The sequence below is a fragment of the Atractosteus spatula genome, chromosome 27 (assembly GCF_055471065.1).
Source record: "Atractosteus spatula isolate fAtrSpa1 chromosome 27, fAtrSpa1.hap1, whole genome shotgun sequence".
In the NCBI taxonomy this organism is placed as follows: Eukaryota; Metazoa; Chordata; class Actinopteri; order Semionotiformes; family Lepisosteidae; genus Atractosteus; species Atractosteus spatula.
The window spans coordinates 3,004,993-3,026,895 of NC_142732.1; the positions used below are offsets into that span (position 1 = coordinate 3,004,993).

General features: G+C 40.4%; 1 protein-coding gene across 1 annotated transcript in view; it reads left to right on the plus strand.

Annotated features, from left to right (window-relative positions):
- Positions 1-21,903, plus strand: part of atp2a3 (ATPase sarcoplasmic/endoplasmic reticulum Ca2+ transporting 3) — an 83,918-nt gene that overhangs the window by 43,533 nt on the left and 18,482 nt on the right. The window contains exons 6-10 of the mRNA XM_088906989.1: positions 1,539-1,619; positions 3,918-4,003; positions 4,677-5,141; positions 17,647-17,735; positions 20,498-20,600. Coding sequence (XP_088763115.1) covers positions 1,539-1,619; positions 3,918-4,003; positions 4,677-5,141; positions 17,647-17,735; positions 20,498-20,600 — 824 coding nt within the window. The remainder of the gene's footprint in view (positions 1-1,538; positions 1,620-3,917; positions 4,004-4,676; positions 5,142-17,646; positions 17,736-20,497; positions 20,601-21,903) is intronic.

Below are 21,903 nucleotides of genomic sequence, written 5' to 3' on the forward strand. Positions count from 1 at the left end.
GGAACTCCAGTTTTTCAGTAAAAGCAGCATTTGAATCCAACAGACTAATTGCAAAGTGTTATATGCTTTATGAGGCAGGTGTGGACAGAGGGAATAATAAATACAGTATAGTTATCAGCGGGATATAAAACATCTAGTCTTACGCTAGTTACTGGTGAACGTTACTCTAACTTCATATTGTCCATCTCCTTCTCCAAATTAGGAGAACCAGGTAACCTGAAGTGTTGTCTTTAGATTTTTTTTAAGTGTCTAAAAGCAACATGCAGAGCAGAGGGACAGAAACACCATCTCTCCTCCCCTCACAGAGAGGAAATCAGTGTTTAATTTCATAGTCTAATGCTTCACCAGACAAACTTGGCCACCTAAAACTCATTCACAAGGAACAATGAACATAATAGTAGAGGTCAGAATGAACAAGGAATTATGCATTTATTGCTGATGTTTCACAATAACAGATTCAAAAGGTATCCTTGATCTGGGACTTTTGAGGCCCTGTACTGTTCATTATTACTTGCATTCGGGCAGATGTTTTTTAATTTGTAATAGAAATTGCTTTGAGCTACAATGTGTTTCTTGTGATGGAAGGTGTAGATAATTTTTTTATTTTCCATTTTATCAGATCCCAATAAAGGAGTAAATCCCTGCAGCCAGTCTATGGCCATGGTATTTAATTTACAAAAAACTTAAGATGTATGAAATTATTTTTTGTGTGTTTTTACTACATTAAATAAAAGGAAGTCTGGAGAAAGTGGAGACAATTTTTCAAGACCATTCTGCATTCTTAAACAATGGCACCAAATGGAAAGTACTAATGATAACATCTCAGAAATCGCTTCAGTCCTGCAGTTGGAAAAAACACAGCATCTGTAAGACTTTAATGGAAGAAATCTGATGATTGTGTGTTCCTTTGATTTAAGAAGAATTGGGCTCTGTTTTAGTGTATAATATAAGCACAGACATTTCTCTAGTTTCTAAATGCTAGTTGTCTGGCTTTTCATTTATTTTGTATTCTTCCCTTTTCAGCTAGTTGTCTTGCTTTATTGCATAAAAATACTTCCTGAAAACAGATTTAATGGGGAAGTTACTCAGAAGCTCATACTGTTGGTGAAGTGTTGTTTCAATGAGTTAATGCATCATTTAAACTCTTCCCCTGAATATCGTCTCATTCTTCTTTTGAAAATACTACTCAAAGATTGCAGGATATGAAGTACAGTGGCAGATGGATAGCTACAAAGGGCTCATTAAGAACATTTAAGAGCTAAAAATAAAATATGCATCTTCACTTATTCAGCTAAATGCTCGTCTCTAATTCACCCGTTCTCCATGTCAAACAGTACGTGAAGCTCTGCATCTCCAGTCAGGTACTGTCAGCCATGTGGTGAGAACTATGCAGAGAGTTGAGGATGTTGGGACCCAGGGTGGTTCATTATTCTTGCCCAGTAAGACACTGAGCTGTAAAGTTAAACGATAAGTACTGAAGAGAATGAGACGTACAGTATCTAGCTGCTAACCCCTTACATTTCTCTTCCCCCTTATAGTGGGTGACAAGGTCCCTGCTGACATCAGGATCACCTCCATTAAATCCACAACCCTACGAGTGGACCAGTCCATTCTTACAGGTGAGTGTGGGGGGGGGGGGGGGAGGTCTCTGTTGTATTGAAAAGGTATTGGTTTTCCTCAAACATAGTTTGTCATTGATGACCAGGTCAATTTTCAGTACTGTATGTACTGTATATACTGTAAGCAGTGCACATAGAACATTTGAGCTTTTCCAAAGAACGTTTCCAGATGAGAGAATCCATTGAATTAAAAAATGCATTGGAAGCAGCAGACCCAAAGGGGCCAACAAAACGGTGAACATGAGGTAATACGAGTTCGGTGCTACCTCATTACCAGCTTTAGGAATTTAGAGTTCTTAAAAGAAAATGAATGTTTTGATTTTTAAATTTAGAAAAGATAATCCTTACTTAAGTTTATTAGAGCTCTTTGAACAAGCAACATCAATAATATAGGTGCACAGCAGATATATGATACTCCCTATCAATAATCTAGATTCTATTAAAGTTGGTAAGTTAGCCAAATTTCTAATTGATACCACAAAAAGGAGGATTAGAACACACTGCCTAAGCAATAAATATGGTTCAATAAGATTCAGGTACAATTTTAAGACTGAAAAACGCCTGGCTGACATTTCATGTAGGCAGCTGCAGGTTTTGCATCCAAGAACAATAGTACAAATACAAATACTGCAGCAGAGATACAAAATTCATTCTCTTTTTTTCCTATCTGTGTCAGTTTCACAGTACCGCTTCATTATTTCTCTGGCAAGTTATAGGGTTTTATAACAAAGTTCAATTTAACCGTCTACATCCTTTACAACATCATCTGTAGTGCTAGCTAGCTGCGCCATTGAGCAGCCCCATTTGGAGTTAATTACAAAATTTCAGGAGTAGGTCAAGCTCTAATCTCGTCCGCTATAGCTTCCCTGGATATAAATATGATTACTGCTGACCCATTTGCGAGTTCTCTCCATCCTTACCCTTGCAACAGTTCCCTGGTTCATCCTTCAATTAAAGGGGGTGTACTGACAACCCCATTGTTATGTCTGGGTTCTTCTCAGCTGGGTGAGTTACCCCAATAACTTGCTATTAAAACATCTCAAACTTTCATTAAGGCTTGAACAAACTACTGAAATAAAAATGCCCACAAAAAGATACCGTAAAGAAAATTAAAACAGCACAGTTTGTGTTTGGCCATAAAAACAGCTTGTGCTCCCAAAATATCTGGTATTTCCCCGAGAATGTGGACATATTAAGAAACATCCTTAAAAATTCAGCCAAGCAAAGGAGATAACGCATTCTGAGATGAACCTGTCAAGGCTAGCTGTTGTCAATTCTTATGTATTGCATGCTGATAATGGGCACCGCACAGAAGGCATTAGTGAGTTGGTGCTAGAAGTTGAGTCCAGTCCGGATATTCACAGTGCTTCCCTTCTATTATGAGCCACTCAGGAAGTGGAACTGGCTGAAGTCGCATCCTCATTTACTTGGATTAATTTCTAGACCAGAAGTGTTTTTATAAAATGTCCTGAATGGCAGACAGTTTCGAAATGACATTCTCCCCCATTGCATATAAAGCAGGTTTAACTGAGGCTCTATGGCTCCTCCGGCCCCTTGTTCTTATCTCGTTTACTGGACTGCAATTCTCTCGTCGCTGAAGATGTGCAGATTTGCTCCCAGAATTTTGATGTTCAACCTTCTACTTTATATCGCCAACATTCAGCATGCAGGTTTAAAGTAACTAAACACAAGTCTTCTTTTTTCTGTGAAGCATTTGTCATTCTCCATTTGTAAAAGAATTATTGTAGATGGACTCAGCCACAGTTTTCAAAGTACAGTAAGTTTTTCAAAGGTGTGTTTTTGTATTCAGACAGACTTTTTCAAATGGACTAGTAATCAGTCATAATGAAGTAGGCTTGTCCATTATTTGTTCGTTACAATTACAGAAGTACAGTAAGTAGTAGGACATTGTATTTTCGGCTCCAGCTCACTAGGATGAATTGGTGTTCAGTTGAAGTGAACAATGAACAAATGTACTTTATAAGAAAAAAGTTTGACATGGTTAATAAATTAACAAAAGAGAACACCAACCTGTGGAGTGTTTGTTCATTAGACTACAATGAAAACATTGTCATCACTGGCATTTTGAACTTGAGAACATAACTTGTAGTTTGCTGTGTGATAATATCTTGAATTCTCTATCTGAAGAAATAACTCCCAGAAGAGCCAATACTTATAAAAAGAGTAATAAAGGGTGGAGTGGGGTCAAATTGAATCACTCCTCTTTGGGGGGGAAAAATGCAGTAGAAAGAGTGGTGGAAATCTCCTTTAACAGATATCTGCTCCTTCCTTGTACAGGGGAATCGGTATCAGTCATCAAGCACACCGATCCTGTTCCTGACCCCAGAGCTGTCAATCAGGACAAGAAAAATATGCTTTTTTCGGTGAGTGTTGTGGATTTTATTCCTGATCTCACTGGTGATTGCATCCTGCAACAATGTCAAGAATGGTATGTGTTGTATTATAATGAGCTTTCAAGTCTCATTTGACATGTTTAACATTAGATCAGATTGCAGGAAAAGATAAGTAGCTTTTATTTTTGCTCTGGTGTGTCTAGTCAGGACTGAAATTGACTGTGGGACAGTAGGAATGTAGCATGAGCAGCCTTTTTTGACAGGTGAGAGGTGGAGTATTTGGGGAGATCCTTGTGTAGCTTAGCTTGATGGTGCCCTGTTATTTCAATTCATTCATACCTAACAAACATTTAGTCAGTTCATATTGCAATATTTCAGGGAGAAATTCTCAAAAATGTAATGTACTGTAGTTATTTTCAAATTACCTTGTTATTAACACTGCTGGGTGTCAGGCTAAACAGTTTTGAATTTATTCTCTTTAAAATCAGATCAATATATAACACGCATGATGCCAAAAAAGCTGATCACAACCAGTGCTGTGGTGTTTACTATATGACTTCTATTTTTTTTTCTGTCCGAAGATAGTAAATGAAATACAGACTTCAGGGCTATTATTGTAAATCAGTACAAATGTAATTATACCTTATTGAAAGTCAGTAGCCATCCATGTTAGCTCATCCTGTAATTTGCTGTTTGACCACAGGGGACCAACATCGCTGCTGGCAGGGCCATCGGTGTGGTTGTGTCCACAGGGGTCTCCACTGAGATCGGCAAGATCCGCAACCAGATGGCCACTACGGAGCAGGAGAAGACGCCTCTGCAGCAGAAGCTGGACGAGTTCGGCGAGCAGCTGTCCAAGGTCATCTCCCTGATCTGTGTGGCCGTGTGGGTCATCAACATCGGCCACTTCAACGACCCCGTGCACGGAGGCTCCTGGCTCCGTGGCGCCATCTACTACTTCAAGATCGCCGTGGCGCTGGCCGTGGCCGCCATCCCCGAGGGGCTGCCCGCCGTCATCACCACCTGCCTGGCGCTGGGCACCCGCCGCATGGCCAAGAAGAACGCCATCGTGCGCAGCCTGCCCTCCGTCGAGACCCTGGGCTGCACCTCCGTCATCTGCTCCGACAAGACTGGCACTCTTACCACCAACCAGATGTCCGTGTGCAGGGTAAGTGCCAGCCTCTGGGGGCAGTTCTAGTGTCAGACTGCTTTGGAACAGGTGCCGCAATACTTAGCTTTTTATCCCCTGCTTGAAAATCCTGTATTTATTGTCATTGAGCCCATGAGGACATTGCCAACAATCTGAATATTAAATTGCATGGGCTTCTGCACACTGTTTAAAAAACTCAAGACTAAAACATATGACATGTGACTGCAAACTCTTCAGTCCTTTAATGGTGCAGCTTATACAATATGTAAATGATGGCAGAAATAAATGAGCTCCTCTTTTGTTAAAAGCCTGGAAAATGTATGAGAAAGAAAACGACGGACAGACCTAACAACACGTTTGCAGTAAAGGTGGTGCTGTATAATTGAAAGGGACAGCAAAAATGAGCCTGTTAGAAAACTGAACCAGTCATACTGTAGGTGTTGAAGAAGCAGGAATGTATAGGGTAAAGCATTTTGGAACAGCAGTCTAAGCTATGGTGATTAATGGAGATCAATTTCATTTTAATTACTGTTCATTTCTTACTGATTCAATAGTAGCTTAAGACATCAGGTCCACTCTGTCTGGAGCTGGCTTAAAATAAGATACAGAATTCCAGCAGGAGTGTCTTTTATCTGTGAGTTTTTTTCTAAACATTATGATGATGTTTGAGCATTCAGCATAAAAATGCATTAATTTATGCTGAATATTTTTTACAAATGAACGGGAGAAATTGATTCTTGTTTGGTCCCGACTTCTTTGTCACTGCTTATAAGTAAGGGTGTATAAGAATGTTCCTTCTACTGCACTGAATGTATCATGATCTGTGCTATTTTGTTGTACTGCACCTTGGGCTGGAGGTGTGGATCAGCTAACCCATCCTCTTGACCAGCCTATCATCCCCCAGGACAAGCCCGTTAAATCCAAACTATGTTCTTAAACTCTCATTGTTATTTAATATACAGCTGCACGTACTGCGGAATAGGGTAAATGTCAAAGTTCTGTGTGTTGTTTTCTTTTTCTTTAACAAAAACAAAATGTGTTTTTTCCTTTGCAAAGTCCTTAGATAGGACTTCTGCTTCTATACTGTAAGTTTGATGCTAAAAGTGCCTTTCTTAGGCCTGGCTGGGCTTTTGAAATGTCAAAGCACTGCACTTACCACTGCAGACCCAGTGATCTCTGCCCCAGGGTATTCACAAAGCCGTCGCCAGGGAGAGAAGAATGCTGGTCTGGGTTTCGTGCATGTGATGCTCAGCTACCACCTTGTCAAGAGCTCTCTCCCCTCTGTTCTCCTCCCACAACGTGACATTCTGTGCCCTTTCGCTGGGGGGGTGCCAGTCAGTCCGAAGAAAAACCGCTCCTTGTTTACCTCGGCACTCGGCTCCCGAGAACACCAGTTTTCACAGGTGGCGTCTGATGTCTTCTCACTCTGGCACCCCTTTCACCCCAGCTCAGTCCATCGATGTTCACGTCAGCTGGACTCCTTTCACTCTGAGTGTGCGGCACAGCTGAGAGCTTCTGTGGCAGCTGTGTGACTGGAATCCTTTGTCAATGGAGCTGAGACATAATCCAAGCTAGAGGGACCTAATCATGAAAGTCAATATTCATGCTCTGATTGCTTGGAACATTATTTTTTGTTGTATTAAGATTACATTTAATAATAATCCTTATTGTTATACAGTGCTTTTCTGGACACTCCACTCAAAGCATTTTACAGGTAATGGGGACTCCCCTCCATCACCACCAATGTGTAGCCCCCAGGGTAACACCCTGGAAATTTTAATGACCACAGAGAATCAGGGCTTTGGTTTTACACCTTATCTGAAGGACAGTGCCTTTTTTACTTTTTTAGTATAGAGTCCCCATTACTATATTGGGGGATTATGACCCACACAGACTGTAGGGTGAGTGCCCCCTACCAGTCCTCTTTCAATAGACACCTTAGCTTTCCCAGGAGGTCTCCCATCCTGGCACTGACCAGGCTCACATTGTTTAGCTCCAATGGGTTATCAGTTGCAAGTTCTAGGGTGATGGGTATGATTCTGTGCTTTATACCATATTAAAGAGCTGCTCAGCCCTGGAGTACCCCCAATCCATTCAGATGTGATACTGTATGTCACCTTAAATCATCAATATGTAGAGACTTGCGATATGTAAATTAATAACATAAATTCATTTGTTCAATTAAGTGAGAAATGGCCATCTGTAGTCCTTGAGAGTTACAGAGTGTTGGTATTTTCATTTTAAATGACCTCAGAATGACTTAATTTAGCACCTGCTCCTCGTAATCCAGCTGGATTGAAGCTGTTCAGGGCCAGTTTTCCATTTCTGCCATAGTATGACCTAACCCCTCCTTATTAGTTTAGATGTGTTTCCTACAAAATAAAAAGGATAGTCTTTTGAGTAAATGTTAACCTAGCCAGCTCCCAGGAATGCTAATTCAAATAATTTGCACTGTAAAAATCCTCTTGCTAATGCTACCAAATCAGTTCGCTCTTGGTACATTTAGATATTTTATTATCCCTTTCATCCATTTAAGGAAAGAGTAGGTGAAAGTATGTAAAATGCAAAAAAGTGTGTTTGGGTGCCAGTTACAGTCCAATTTCAATGCAAAGATTCTTTGAAAAACTTCAGTGGTAGTTTTGTGCTACTACTTGCAAATACAGCAATTGTTAGTGCACCTCTGAAATAGATAATCCTAGCAATTCCTTTGAAATACACGGAGTCATAAGGAACAGGAACACTGTGTTTCTCATGATGAAATGGAAGGATTCCTGGACTTGATTTATAAAATGGGATTTCCCTCTTACCTTGACTGGAGTCATTCCACTAACATCAGTAAGAAATAAGGGCACAGCAGGAGAGAAGGCCGGATATAAATGGACCAGGTCCTCCAGAGCGTTCAAGGTCATCCTAGAGAACAGAGCGGAGAGGCGGGGCTTTCAGATTCCGTCTGCCTTTTGGCGAGAGCACAAAGCTGGTGAAAGATGAAGGGCGCCCGAGCTCGCGGGATTTCTCTGTGCCTTGTGAAGCAATACAAAGTGACATTGCTGGTGTCTGTGCACTTCAATAATGCATGTGGTCTCTCCTGCAAATAAAGCAGCTGACAGCTTCCCCGAAAAAAAACCAGCAGCAAAGATGCCTGCATTAAAAATACAGGAAATCATTGAGCTCAACTGATGCACTCAGACTGCTGAAAGTGTATTAGAAACACTAGCAGTACTGTGGTCCCCAATCACTTTTGCAGTTTAAGAGCTGCTAAAATATCTTACACCTCTTCACGACACAAGATTCAATAATGTGTAACTAGATGTTTCCAGGGTTCAAAGGTGTTAGCAAATACTTCTGGCTGTATTTGAGCGGCATGGTACCATAGCTTTTAGCGTTAATGTTTTATTAGTAAGTTATAGCATTAATTAATGTGGCACAGCTTTTGGGGTCCTGGGTTCCATTTAATTGCTCTTTTCCAAGTGCTCCAGTTTTCTCTCACATCTGAAACACCTGCAGCTTGGGTTTGATTGGCAACTCTTACATTGACCATTTTTGGGTATAATTCCCCACGCTAGTCTATCTAGCCTTCCAATCTATTTTGCCTCAGGTGTGAACAGCACAGACTATAAATTCTGTCATGCTTTTGTTTTGTGCGCACTGTTATACAGCATGTGAAAAAATGTACTCATGAAAAATACATTTCAAAACGGTTGGGGAAAAAAAAAAGTTCAGCGGATCTTTGTTTCTGGTTTTAAATCTGTATTTGTTCTGCCACATGCAAAGCACTTTCATGTTTCCCGAGCATTCATACTGTACATACAAATACCAGGGAGTTTTCCAATTATTTCTGGTTGCATTCAGCCTCTTCTCAGTGGTTGGTAAAAGAGGGGCAGTGGAGAAGTGGTCAGGCAGTGGTCTGGATTTGGACCTGGATGGTGTGAGCTCCAGTCTCAGGTGTGGTGATGTTTTTGTTCGTGTAAGCAATGTATTACAGTTTGCTCCAGTAAAATGTCTACCTATATCAATGTGTACTGGTATAAATGTACAGTACAAGCCAAATAAATGCGTAATTCCTAAAAGTTTTTCCACAACTCAACAACAAAAATGGGCATAAGGTAACTTTGTGCTTTTCTGCATTTACCTTACTTTGGTTTCTCCACAGTTTAATATGTTGTTTCCATGATGATGTAACTCTGTTTTACTACTTTAACTTGCTTTTAGTATGGTGTGCTACAGTAAAGCAGTAATAACATGGCGTTATCAGAGAGCGCCAGTTACACAAGGAACTGACCGTGTGCTGTGGTCACTGGGGCTGGCAGAGAGTGGGAGAAGAAGCCAGTAAAGGGAACAGTTCTCCATTTTCCAGGCACTGGGCTCGCTTCCGATATAGTACATGTTGTCAGCAGGAGTCAGGCACAGCAGTGATCTGCTGCTTTAATCGACCTATGAAAACAGAAATAGGCAGCATAATCACTTAGGAAAAGCCATGGTTTATAAATGTTTAACTGCAGGGAGTTCCCTTGGTAGAACCTGTTTAATCTCACAACATTAATACTGAGATCTTTTACAGACTGCCAGAGCCATGCTCTGGTAAATATTTACACTGTAAATTTACAATACTCATGGTTCACTGAGCCCAGCTCATATCCCCATGATAGGAGAAATTTTCTCTCATTGGAAGTGTATAGCCATGCTGTTTTCCTGCAGACCAGCAGGCCCAATGCAATAATACAAGGAATGACAGTAAACCCTCGCTTTAACGGACTTCACTTCAACAGCTGATTATAGCAGGCAAAATCAAATCTGAGATGCCAGACTTTTCTGGGCTTGGTTTATTCTTAAAAACCGTGCAAAATTTAAGAAATAAAAGTATAAATGAGTTGTAATATTAAAAAGTTTAGAGAATTTAAAATTAGGAAACATCAGTGGTGCCCTATAGGGCTAACCACTTAATCCAAGTCAGGGTGACAGGTGAGCCGGAGCTTGTCTCAGTGACCAAGGGATGCAAGTCAAACACAGCACACACACTTGTACCACTGGCCAGTTTTCCCAGAAGCTAGTTAACCACCAGGTGCGTCTTTGTGCTGTGGGAGCAAACAAGAGCACCAGGAGGAAACCCACACAAACATGGGAAGCACATACAAACTTCATGGAGATAGCACTCCAGTTCCGCAATTGAACCCAGAGTCCTCTTGCGAGGCAGCAATGCTAACCAATACACCACTGTACCACCCAGCGTGTACTGTATAGATTATGAAACGTAACAGTTCTTTTGCTTTCCTTAAAAACTCTTGGATGTCTGGGAGCCACGGAAATCTTGCTCTTCTAGTCGGAAAGGAAGAAAAACCATGATCTTAATTCAGGACTCTGGATTCTCTGCTTGTTTAATGATTTATAGATTTTAAACTTAAAATCTGTTTTACCAGATTCTTCTTCTGTGTTACTTCTTTGTTATTGAGCATGTAACATGGATGCATTTTCTTCCTCTTTTAAATTTTAGCAATTCATAATTTCTTTGAGAACTCCTAAAAAAGTTTATTCTTTATTTCTATCTTCTTTTTCAGTTTTAGTTAAACTGGTTTTCTGTTGTGTTCTTACCCAGATGGACCTAACTGATACCTTCTGCATCAGTTGTAACAAACAGAACTTAGAAACTGTGTTGTGCTCAAACTAGCAAATTACTGTATGGTGCCTCAAAAATTTTAGATATTTAATTTGAAAAATTACCTTAAAGGGCAGCAATATTCAACTCTGGGTAGAAGAGTTTCATTTCAGTGGATTTTAAAATAGAGACTTCTTACTATGATTATTTTTTTTAAATGAAAAATGTTAGTTGTTTAAATTAACTGAATTCAGTTCTGCAGCCCTGACACACTTGCTAGCGTGGTGACTAACAGTCAACAGTGGCCACTCTTGTGAAAAGGCTGCTCTATTTATCTCAATATCCCCATCTTGACATGTTTTGCTGCTTGGGGACTCTGGTCACAGTCCACTAGTGGCACAAGGCATCTAGCCAGTCACTCCACACCTGCTGCCCCAGTGTGATGTTTAGGAGGCCCAGAAGCTTGTTTAAGTTGTACTGTAGCTTGCACCGTTTGTCTCGAGGACTGACATAACAGGGGTGGGGCCAGTCTGGAAGTCTGGCTCTGCTATAATCCCAGCCAGTCCGTTAGGAACACGTCACAGACGCTGTCAGGTGCTGTGAAAGCTGTCGTCTCTATCGGACGGGAATGCAGAGTGGAAACAGATCAAGAGAGCCAACTTGTAGTGCAGCGTTTCATCTCATTAAGGAGGTGTTCGACTCCTTGTGCAAATAAATTGCTTTCTTCTCTGCCAGCTTTTTACTTTTTGTCAATGTATGAAAACTTGAGTCAGGCTTGTGGTCGAACGGGAATGACCTTTTTAAACATTCTCTGATTTAAAATTAAGTGTCCAAAAAACGCCTTTCATCACATAAAACACTTGGTAACAGCGGTGTTTAAGAGTGTCAAAGTGTATCATTGGCTGCAGATATCTAAGTGTCGGAGAAAGGTTTAACCAGGTAAAGCTTATGAAGAGAAACTGGCTGACGTCCAGCTGAATTCTGGACCTTGTCTAGTATTCCTGCACACACAGGGTGAACTTGCACAAGTTTGTTCTGGAGTTTTCCTACTGAAGATCCGGTTCCTCTCGGATCCCCACACTTTCTAAACGTTCAGTGGTGTGCTGTGTTTAAAGAACATTAGCTTCTCTATTTTTAGCACAAAGCTTGGCTGTGCGCTCACTTCCTCTGCACTGTGCACTGTTAAGGATAACATTATTATGGCTGGTGGAAAATATATTGTAATCCAATTACAACTGCCCAAGCCTGGGAGCCTCAGGTTCCTGTTTCAGTGCCATAACATTACTCACAGTCAAAGCAAGAGAGAGGTTTGGAGTATGAACTCAAAACAGTGCTAGGCCCTGTTGCCATGGCCACCGAGTAAAACATCACTGTGATAAAGATGGGAACCCGTGTCTGGGTTGAAAAAAAAAGTTCAGAAAAAAATTGTATCGGCTCCTCACAAGGCTGTGTGCCTGAGAGTGGTGATTCATTTTCAGCCTCCTTCTTTCACAGCTTATTAGTGTGGATCTGTGAGAACCATGGTGCGTTTTTAGCTTTTCTTTTTTATTTCTGTTTAAACAATCTGCTGGCTCTTTAAACTTCGAAAGTTTTTTTTATAACTTTTTCGGAAAATAATGTTGTTCCATTACATGAAAAACTGTGGCCACGTCAACAACAAAACTGACTGAAAACATTATATATTGTATCATAATGGTCAGGGATGTCAAATGATATTGTGTGAGCTGGTGTCAGAGGTCAGAAGAGGGTTTCTAGATAATCTATGTTGTGAGCTGAAACTGCCTTCACTTGAAGCACCTACTGTACAGGTGTTGAATGATGTTAAATGTTTGCAAGTTAAGCAACTTTGTCATTTAAGGAATATCCATCCATCCATTTTCTTACCCCTTAAAATCCAATTCATGATCACAGGAGAGCCGGAGCCTATCCCGGCCAAGCAACAGGTGGAAGGTCTGATACTCACTGTCCATCACAGACAAACGCAGGAGCAACCTTAGCAAACCATATCGCACCAGGGCCATATTTTCCAGAAGCAAATTAACCTACTGACATGTGTTTGGACTGTGGGAGGAAACCCACGCAAACAAGGATAGCATCTCAGTTCCCGCATGGAACCCAGGACCCCAGTGCTGCCACCATGCTGCCCATGTAATGAATATCCTGTGGGAAAATGTGCAAAGTTCTGTACACATGCTGGATCAATTCATGCTAATTCATGCACACATACTGTATATGCAATTCTGAATAATGGAAGTATCAGTCTCCGGCAGCAGTTACAGCTACAACATGTTTCACTGGTTCCAGTTCATGTTCATATACACGATATGTGTCCACTTAGCCTGTAGCAGTTGATTCAGCTCTTCGTGAGATGTGAGGTGGTGATGCAGTAGGTTCTTGTGTTGCTTCCTGCTCATGTTTTATTTTTGTCACTAGCTACTGTTTGTGAATTTGTCTGGTGTGTTCTTGCCATGAGAGATACAAGAACAGTCATGCCTCTTGTGAGATCACTGACATCAACCTTCCTTCCTCTAACATGGCACACCGAGGCAAAGGTCTGGTCTGCTGCTGCTTTACAGACAATAGGATTTATAGGCTATACCATGTGCTGCACCATTCCTACTACGTTGGACAGGAAGGATTACGTCAATGAAACAAACCATTCTCTAATATTTTGGTAAGGCGGTGTATTTTGGATATTTAATCCAGTCATACAGGATGTCCTTGGAACAAAATGTAGTCTCTTTGGGTATAATGCTGTTTTTTTTAAGAATTCGTTTTTCCTTTCCAGACATTGAGGATATAATCAGTAAGTTTCCAAGCTGACAGGCAGTCCTTACAATATAAGGAACAGACATTCAGGACTCATCCTTATGTTTTTGATAAGGTTTGCTAAAGTTGCTCCTGCAATGAGGAGAGCATGCAACTCGTGTAACTTCTTTTATAATAGTGAGAAATTCAGGCATGAATTCATCATAAAGAAGTTTAAATTAAATTTGTTCAACAGCAATTTCTGTTGAACGTTTTTGTGAAAGCACAGCTTATGAAAAAAGTCATCACAGACTCCCACGTCTCACAGAAGTAATAGCCAGTGCAAATCATTTTCTTATCTTACACTGTTTCATTTTCTGGTGTCTGATCCCCAGAGATTCTTCAGTCCCAGAAGTCCATAGCCATTATCACAGCCAGTAATAAATGCCTCCTTGTCAGTATAACAGACAAGTAAAATCATTACAACACTTGAGAAAAGAAGAACATTTTTCTTTCAAGCAGCAAAAGCCACAGATGACTTTAAACACCCACTAATGAAAAGTGTAAAATATTAAGAGGCTTATTTTGGAAGTGAAATGGCAGTTTTCATAGATATGCAACCTGAACAGAGCTTTAGATATAGTCTCTTAAAGATGCTTGTATTTTGGGGAAGAAGTGTGGGGGTTCTTGCAGCACAGTCAAAGGCCCCTTGAATTTGATTTTATACAGCTTTGTTAATTTATTTCACATTTAATTCACACTTTGTTTACACCACAGTGGAGACCAGGGCATGGGACATGATTTTCTGTGTGTTGGTTTAAAGCTTTTCAGAATGCAATTATAATCATGCTGTACCTTTTGAAGTAGAAAACGAAGACAGAAAGGGGCACATTGGGCAATCTCTTATACAGGAGTGTCTGTGGAGGCTGGGATTGTGAATGGTTGTTCTCTGTGGAACAGCTCTGGTTAGAATCTAGGCTTTTAAACCACCAGTATATGGAGTCATATTGAAGGGATTGTAAGTGCAGATCAAGGACTAGTGTCCTTTATGGTGAGAATTCTGTATACTATAGAAGAGACTACAAGGAGAAATTCTGCTGGAAGGCAATTTCATTAACTAGGCAGCTTGGTTGTACCACAGCTTTGAAGTGAATGATCCCAGCCAAGGGACAGCAGTTTTTGCTACTTTAAGCATTTTCCACCAATACCAAAGTTCTTTGTGCTTTCTGCATAAAAAGTACCCAGGTGAACTGACCCTCTTTCCTTATTTTTTATTATTAGCAGGGTGGAAGCCAGTCGATTATTGAAATGGAATATTGATCTGGATAGCTGCAGCAAGCTAGTGAACGCGCTCAGCGTGGAATAACGTGTTGCCGAGTCCAGCTGGCCTGATGAATGGAGTGCACTGAGGGTTTTGAGCAGTGATTTACTACAGAGAATGATCTCAGTGGCTGCAGGGACTGTGAGGATGTTATGTTGTTAAGGATGACAACAACAGCTCCCTTTAAGGAGAACTGATGATCAGGATACTTCAAGGAAAGCTTCATAAATAAGGAACAAACACTACATAAATGAGTAATTTCTTCTGGTTACTTGATTTCTCTGGGAACATGCAAGATAGTAAGTTCTGCTAGTGCCATTAGTCAGGATTTTCAGAAAAAGCATCTTGTACAGTATACCTGTCAGTCTAAAGGGCATATCTAAACTGAACCAGGGTTATGGAAAAAAACATTTATAAACCACTAGCAACCATGTAATGTAGTCTTCCTCTTAACACTGCATAGAAATCTGTAGAGAATCATAAGTGTTTGTGTAGGTTTTGGTCTTGATACGCTGATGAGGTCCTTTGCTGAACCATTGACAGTGTACAATGAATTCTTGCAGATGGTGTATGTTCTGTTCATCTCATTTCATATGACTTAGTCTTACTGTACATCAATTGTTGATATCCTCCTCCATGCTATAAGGTAATAATCTAGGAAGTATGTATCCAGTTCTTTAATTGGGCAGGGAGTAGGGGACTTTTGTTACATGTTGATTTCCTCTAGTTAGCAGAAACGATATTCTAAATGCATTTAATTTTGTACATACAAAAAGTACAAAAAATAGGCTTCCTTGAAATTATCCCTTTCCTTTGAGAAACTGGGGACTCCCTGATCTGCATCACTACTCCAATGGGAATCCAGATATTCACTCATTACTCTGCCACACCCCAGTTCAGTTCCCCTGCTGTTTTTACCTTGAGGACTATCTTATATATCCCAGAAAATAATGCCTACTTCCTGTCTTTATTGTGGGAAATATGCACACTATGTAAATAGCATCAAAGACATTGCTGGTTAATAATTCAGGAAAGCCCAGAGTGTCACAAAGCCTAATTAATTCAGCCTGCAGCAAGCAATTGCTTTGGTACCATTGAGTAGTTTATCAGTCTATCAGCCAGGGTCTCCATGCCTTTACTGATAAAGCAGATGTGGCAGAGCCCGGGAGTAACAGTGCTTACCAGTTTCTAATTATTGTGGCCAGAGCCTTAACAAATGAAAGCGATATGGGATTAATTCACAGGGCAACAGGCCTTACAAGGTAAACTTCACAGTGCATCAGCTTAGGTTTAATTTAAGATCCAGCCTGATTCGGCTAGATACAGTAAGTCACTTGCACAGTAATTTTAGGTTGGTTTGTGGGGGACATAAGTGTAAGTGATTGATAGTGTTCTTCCACATTAATTTAATTTTCAATTAAAGCATGCCCAGGGAGAACAGCTTTGAGGAGCACACACTTCAAGTGAGGCTGTGTTGTCACACATTGATTTACTTGCTCACATATTATTTCTGCTGTGATTATATGGCAGTTAAAAATTTTCATTTTCATTAATTCATGTTGACTTGACTTGATAGAGAAAAGTGCAGATGCTTTATGGTCCTGCTTTCAGTGGATTAAAATGTTTTTACCCCCAGATGGGATATTAAAATATCCCTCTCAAGAATTGTACAAGAGAGCCTCAAACTAGAATGTATTGTCTAATGACTGTAATGCAAGAAGGTTTGATTAGTTTGACCTCAAGAGTGTCCTTTCTGTGAGGCACATTGCTTGGCAGGAGTTCCCTGAATAAGCATTCATCTTAACGAGAAGACCTACTGTACATGCTTCCTCTTTAAGACTGGCTTAGATCAAGTGTGGAAGAGGATTTGTGCTGGGTCAGTGGAAGGGAAGTTGGCTGGCTGTTTACCATGCTGGGGAATAAAGCCTCTTCCTGGATGACATCAGGTGGATTCTGATTGGCTGTGACCACAGGGGAAACCCCTTTGGTAGGTGGAGCCTTTCAAGCATGGCACTGATGTGTTGAGAACTCAGGAAAAGTCTCTTGTTATTAACCCTCAATCACACAGTCCCCAGTGCCCTGGGCCAGCCAGACTTTTCCATTTCCCTTTTCCTCTTCCTATCCATCCCAAATGAGATTCTGTGTCACTGCCAGGTCCTGAGACAGCAGGTCAGACAGCTCTCAAAGGACAAAAAAATCTGGTTGTTTGTCATTTTGTTCTACTGCTCTCATGGTATTGATGCTTTGTTTAGGGACATGGCAAAATGTGAAGCATCATTTCTAGGCAAAAAGAACATCTTTTGAAGGCCTTCAGAGCAGCCTGTTTATCTGTTTTATAATCTTGCTTTTGTTATTTGTACAGACTCTCTGATTGTTTTTTAAAGTGTGAAAAGAGTCTTTTTATGAGAGTTCATCAATTGGTATGCCAAGGAGATTTGCAGCACTCCCTTTCTTTTTTCGTTGTAACTTCTGGAGACTGTGCCCTCCAGTGTCATTACATATTCCCTCCTGAGAAATGGTGCTTGATTCAATAATATAGAGCCTTGTGGAATTGTTGGAATTCAGGACACTACTTGATGGAATTAAAATTTAAAAAGATGAGAAGAATATACTCATAGCAGAACTGCGTGCCTCTTTAGCTTCAGGGTTCACATTCCTTGGCCCTGTCACTCTTGTGTCATAACTTTCACTTTCGTCAGGCATCCCTGAATAAATGTTATGATTTATTCAAATGCTGCTAGTATTGCTCGCTTCACACTGTAGACGGGACTGCTTGTAGTATATTAAACCCTGTGCCCCACGGCTGATTGTGCTGTGATTGTATTATAGTGTAAGACAAACCCCCTCTGTTCTCCTTCCCTCAGATGTTCGTGGTGGACAAAGCTGACAATTCCAGCTGTACTCTGCATGAGTTCTCCATCACCGGATCCACATACGCCCCTGAAGGTCAAGTGTGAGTATTCGTCACGCCAGCAGACATTTACAGCCCAGAGTCTTCTGCTTCTATTTCTGGCAGTAAGAGGCACTGGAGCGTAGCAACCCAAATGGGAGTTAGATCATTCCAATTTGGTTAATTAGGCAAAGGAAACAAAAATTAGTTACCAGAGTAATACACTGATGCAAACGAGTTGTCATATCAGTTCAGAACAGTTTTGCATTTGCTCAACACTACCAGGCCAAGACCTGAAAGGTCTCTTTCCCTCATTTGCTGCCTCATAGCACCAAAGCAAGGTGATTCATTTCTTCCCACAAAGTGCTGCTTGATCGAAATGTGTTCTTGAAGCCCTTTTTAAGTGCTGTTCCAACATCCTCCTGGAGAAAGAAACCATTAGGACGAGTTAAAATATTAGCTTGATGCAGTTTTAGGCACAGTCTCTCAATTCATTTGTTCCACTCCTGCTCTCCTTAAACTGCATGGCCTTTTAACAACAATTGCCTTCAAGCAGGTTCTTTGGGTAGTTCTGGCTCTAGTTAGTGCATCTTCTAGTTGTGTAGGATGTCCTTGTTTGGGTAATCTAGTGATGTCATTAATATACACCTCCAGTATGGACAATCACCTCCTACAATCATGGACCACTAGCATGAGATGTGACTAGGGGAACATATTTCAGTGCACTTTAAAAGACAGCATAGTGAGAAAGGAGCATTGACTTTGATACGTGTTTTACGAGGAGTCATTATTCTGTAATTTCTCCATGTTTTTTTACTGCTTTTTGTCTCCATTCATCACAATTTTCCAGTTCCAAATTCACTGCATTTGGCCCTCTTGTAGATCTTTTCTTTCTTCCAGTCTTGATTTATTCTCAACACCCTGCTGGAAAAGAGAAGTCTTGCTTTTATATCATATCACCGTCTTTCTAAAAGCCTAATCCAGAATTCCATGACAACTTGCAGACTCATTTTTTCTGACTGGAGTTGCTTCTGTTTCACAAATTGGCTTAAATAAATGTCTGGGGCAAAGGCAACTAAAAGCTGTCTGTGCGCAGTTCCTTAAAGCTGTACTCTGTAACATCAGTCTTTTTTCCCCTTTATTATTAAATAATAGGTAAATACATTTATGAAGTTCTTAATTACATTATGAAGTTCTACATTTATAAAGTTCGGAGGATCTTGGGATGCTGTACCCACCTGGGTGATGTGGGACAATCATTATGCGAGACATTCTTTTGCTAATTGAATGGGGGGGGCATTAGATTGTTCAAGCCCCAAGTGGGATTTAACCAGGACACCAGGGTTGACACCCCTACTCTTACGAATAATACCATGGCACTTTTAATGACCACATAGTGAGAACTTTGGTTTAATGTCTCAGCTGAGGGACAATGTTCCTGATCACCATTCTGGAGCATCCGTTTGGAAATTCTTGTCCAAGGGGAATAGCGCCACCTACTGGTCCAATAACACCGCTCACACCAGCAAATTGTAAGTGGTGTTGATGGACCAGTATTTTACTTATATATAGGTGCCTGTCCTCCAATGTATGAATGGTTATTTTATTGGCCTTTATGCTTCTCCTTTTAACGTTGGTGAATTTACTGTTCTGATAGGAATCTGCCTTGAAACCACAGGGCTAGGCAGGGGGTTCTCATGTGTATTCTGAGCTTGTGTTCTTGAACTGAACCTTTTTTTATATCCAAAGAACATAGAGTTTCAGTTTATTTCTCCGAGTAAGGGTGACTGCTAACCCTGCAAGCGATCAGAGTATATGTATCCTAGTCTACAGTATCAAAACAGCCTGGTGTGTGTGAATCAAAGACTGTCAAATCTAAAGCTCTAAATAATTCCAAGGACACAGACAATTATTTGTGAATACAATGAAGGTAAGTTGAATCCCTGCCTTGCCACATCATTAGTCAATATTTATATATTTATATAAGTAGGCAACTGCAAAACTACAGTCATTTGACTGAGATTTAAGACCTAGAGAATGACAAGTGTTAGTTATGGGATTAACATGAGTAGATTTTAAAGGATTCTGTGCAGTAGTTCAGCTGCAGTTATGTGTGGGATCTGTGCCTTTGTAGTCATTTTTGTTAGTGATAGTAAGATTTAATTCTGCTTTCTGCTGCGGTGACTAAAAAAGTTTTAAAAATATATACTGTATGCGCTGTGAGGCTGACCGAGTTCTTGTAGTGCTAGGTTCCCAGCAGTCCTGTATGATCTCAGAATGTCAAAATAGTATATTAAACCATAGACATGCATGAAAAATTCTAGTGGATATCTCTACCAAGCTGTTTACATTAACTACAATACTCCTGTTCTGGGATTTATGGTATTGCATCCAATTAAATGTTTCTGGGGACTGACTTAACAAGGTTTTGCACAATAATCTAAAAACAGGAGGAAAACTGTAGCTTGAGTGCAAACATTAAATGTGATTCTAGAAGGGTTGGACACTGTAATCCCCTAAATAAAAAAACAACAACACTAAAACACCTTGCTGTAGATGTCAGTGGGAAGGATTAAAAGTGAGTTAAAATATGCTTGAATCTCCAGCCAGATGGGACGGATTTACAAGGTCATTTAAAAGGTTACAGCGATGGTGAGTGTGACAATACCCAGTAAGAATATCTCTGGTGCACCTAATGAATACTGTACTGCCTTAAGAAGACATTATATAAGTAATGTTGTACACAGTATGCATACTGTAGATACACCTCTGACGTGAGACCCCACCTGTCTTTATGTGACTGGTATATGGTTTTATCTTTGCAGGCTGAAGGGAGACCAACCGGTGCAGTGTGGGGATTACGATGGCCTGGTGGAGCTGGCGACGATCTGTGCACTATGTAACGATTCCTCTCTGGATTACAATGAGGTGAGCCCTTCCTCTCCACAAACGTCTGCACTAGGGATCTGTGGGACATTAGGCTTCCCTGCTGCAGGACTTATACAGTGATTCTGTGCTGGAGCCTTATAAAAAAAACTCAATTTCATTACTGCTATCTGTATATTGGCTGCAATTAAATTACAAAAGAATTAAATAGAGTGACACTGTTGATTACCATTTAGCATCATTTATGCAGTAACAAATGAAGGTGTATAAGCCAGACCTAAGTTTTGTTGGTACATTTTTGCTTCTTAAATTGTAACATGTTCCAAATTTTGGACATGTTCAGTGCGCTATGTGGGAATGGCTCTCTATAGATGTATCTGGAGTTGCTAATTCCAGAGCAAGCACTGTTCCAGTCATGGCTGTGTTCTCTCTGGGCGTGTTTAGATAATCAACACCCACCCTTGGTCAACCTGGTCCTCGTTCTGAATCATTTCACAACGTGTTATTCTTCTGGTCTGCATATACCATTCACTTCTTAAGGCTGAACTTTCATGAGTGGGGATTTGTGGATAATTCAGCCACTCCTTTCACAGTGCTAGTCCAAGCTGTCATTTAAACCAGTAGTTCTCATGTGATCTTTAATCAGAGAGGTTAACTGATGCCTGTAATTTTGTTTGAAAAGACCCTTGTAAACTGTTTCTGCATCCACTGTTTGGGTTGGCCACAGGTTTCTTTACTAACTTCCTTTGCAATAGCAATATTATATGCATTATCACTTCACCTTCCCTACTACTTTAAGTCGTGTCACCCTTATTTCTGTTCTAACCACTTTTTGACCAATTAATGATGTGCAGACACAGATTGGAATGACATTGTAGAGTATCGAATCCGCCATAAAAAAAGAAACTGTACTCTGCAAAGTTCCCGAATTACTCACATTCTACAAACCTGAATGATGCGAAACCCAGAAATTAGGTCAATACTAACCTTAACCACAGGTCTAAATGTTTTGGATTATATCCACTTGAGAAATGCCACTGACGGAACTAGACAACAGATTGTGTAAAAAAAAAAAAAGCTATAGGGAATGTGGTCATCTTCACACTCCAAAACCCAGCTCAGTGTCTGTCTTTGTAATTCAAAAACGCATTGCAGTGTAATCTATTTCTCTAGTAGAAAAGAGAATACTTACAGTTGGTACTTTTCTCAGCAAATTCAGGGCTGGCTCTTATTGGGTTTCAGAGGATTGTACAGGTATAACAGTGAGAACATTAGGGTTTTTTAGCAGAACCCAGGGGGGGTGCCTTTGAATTTGAATTGTCCATTTTATGAATTAAATTGCTAG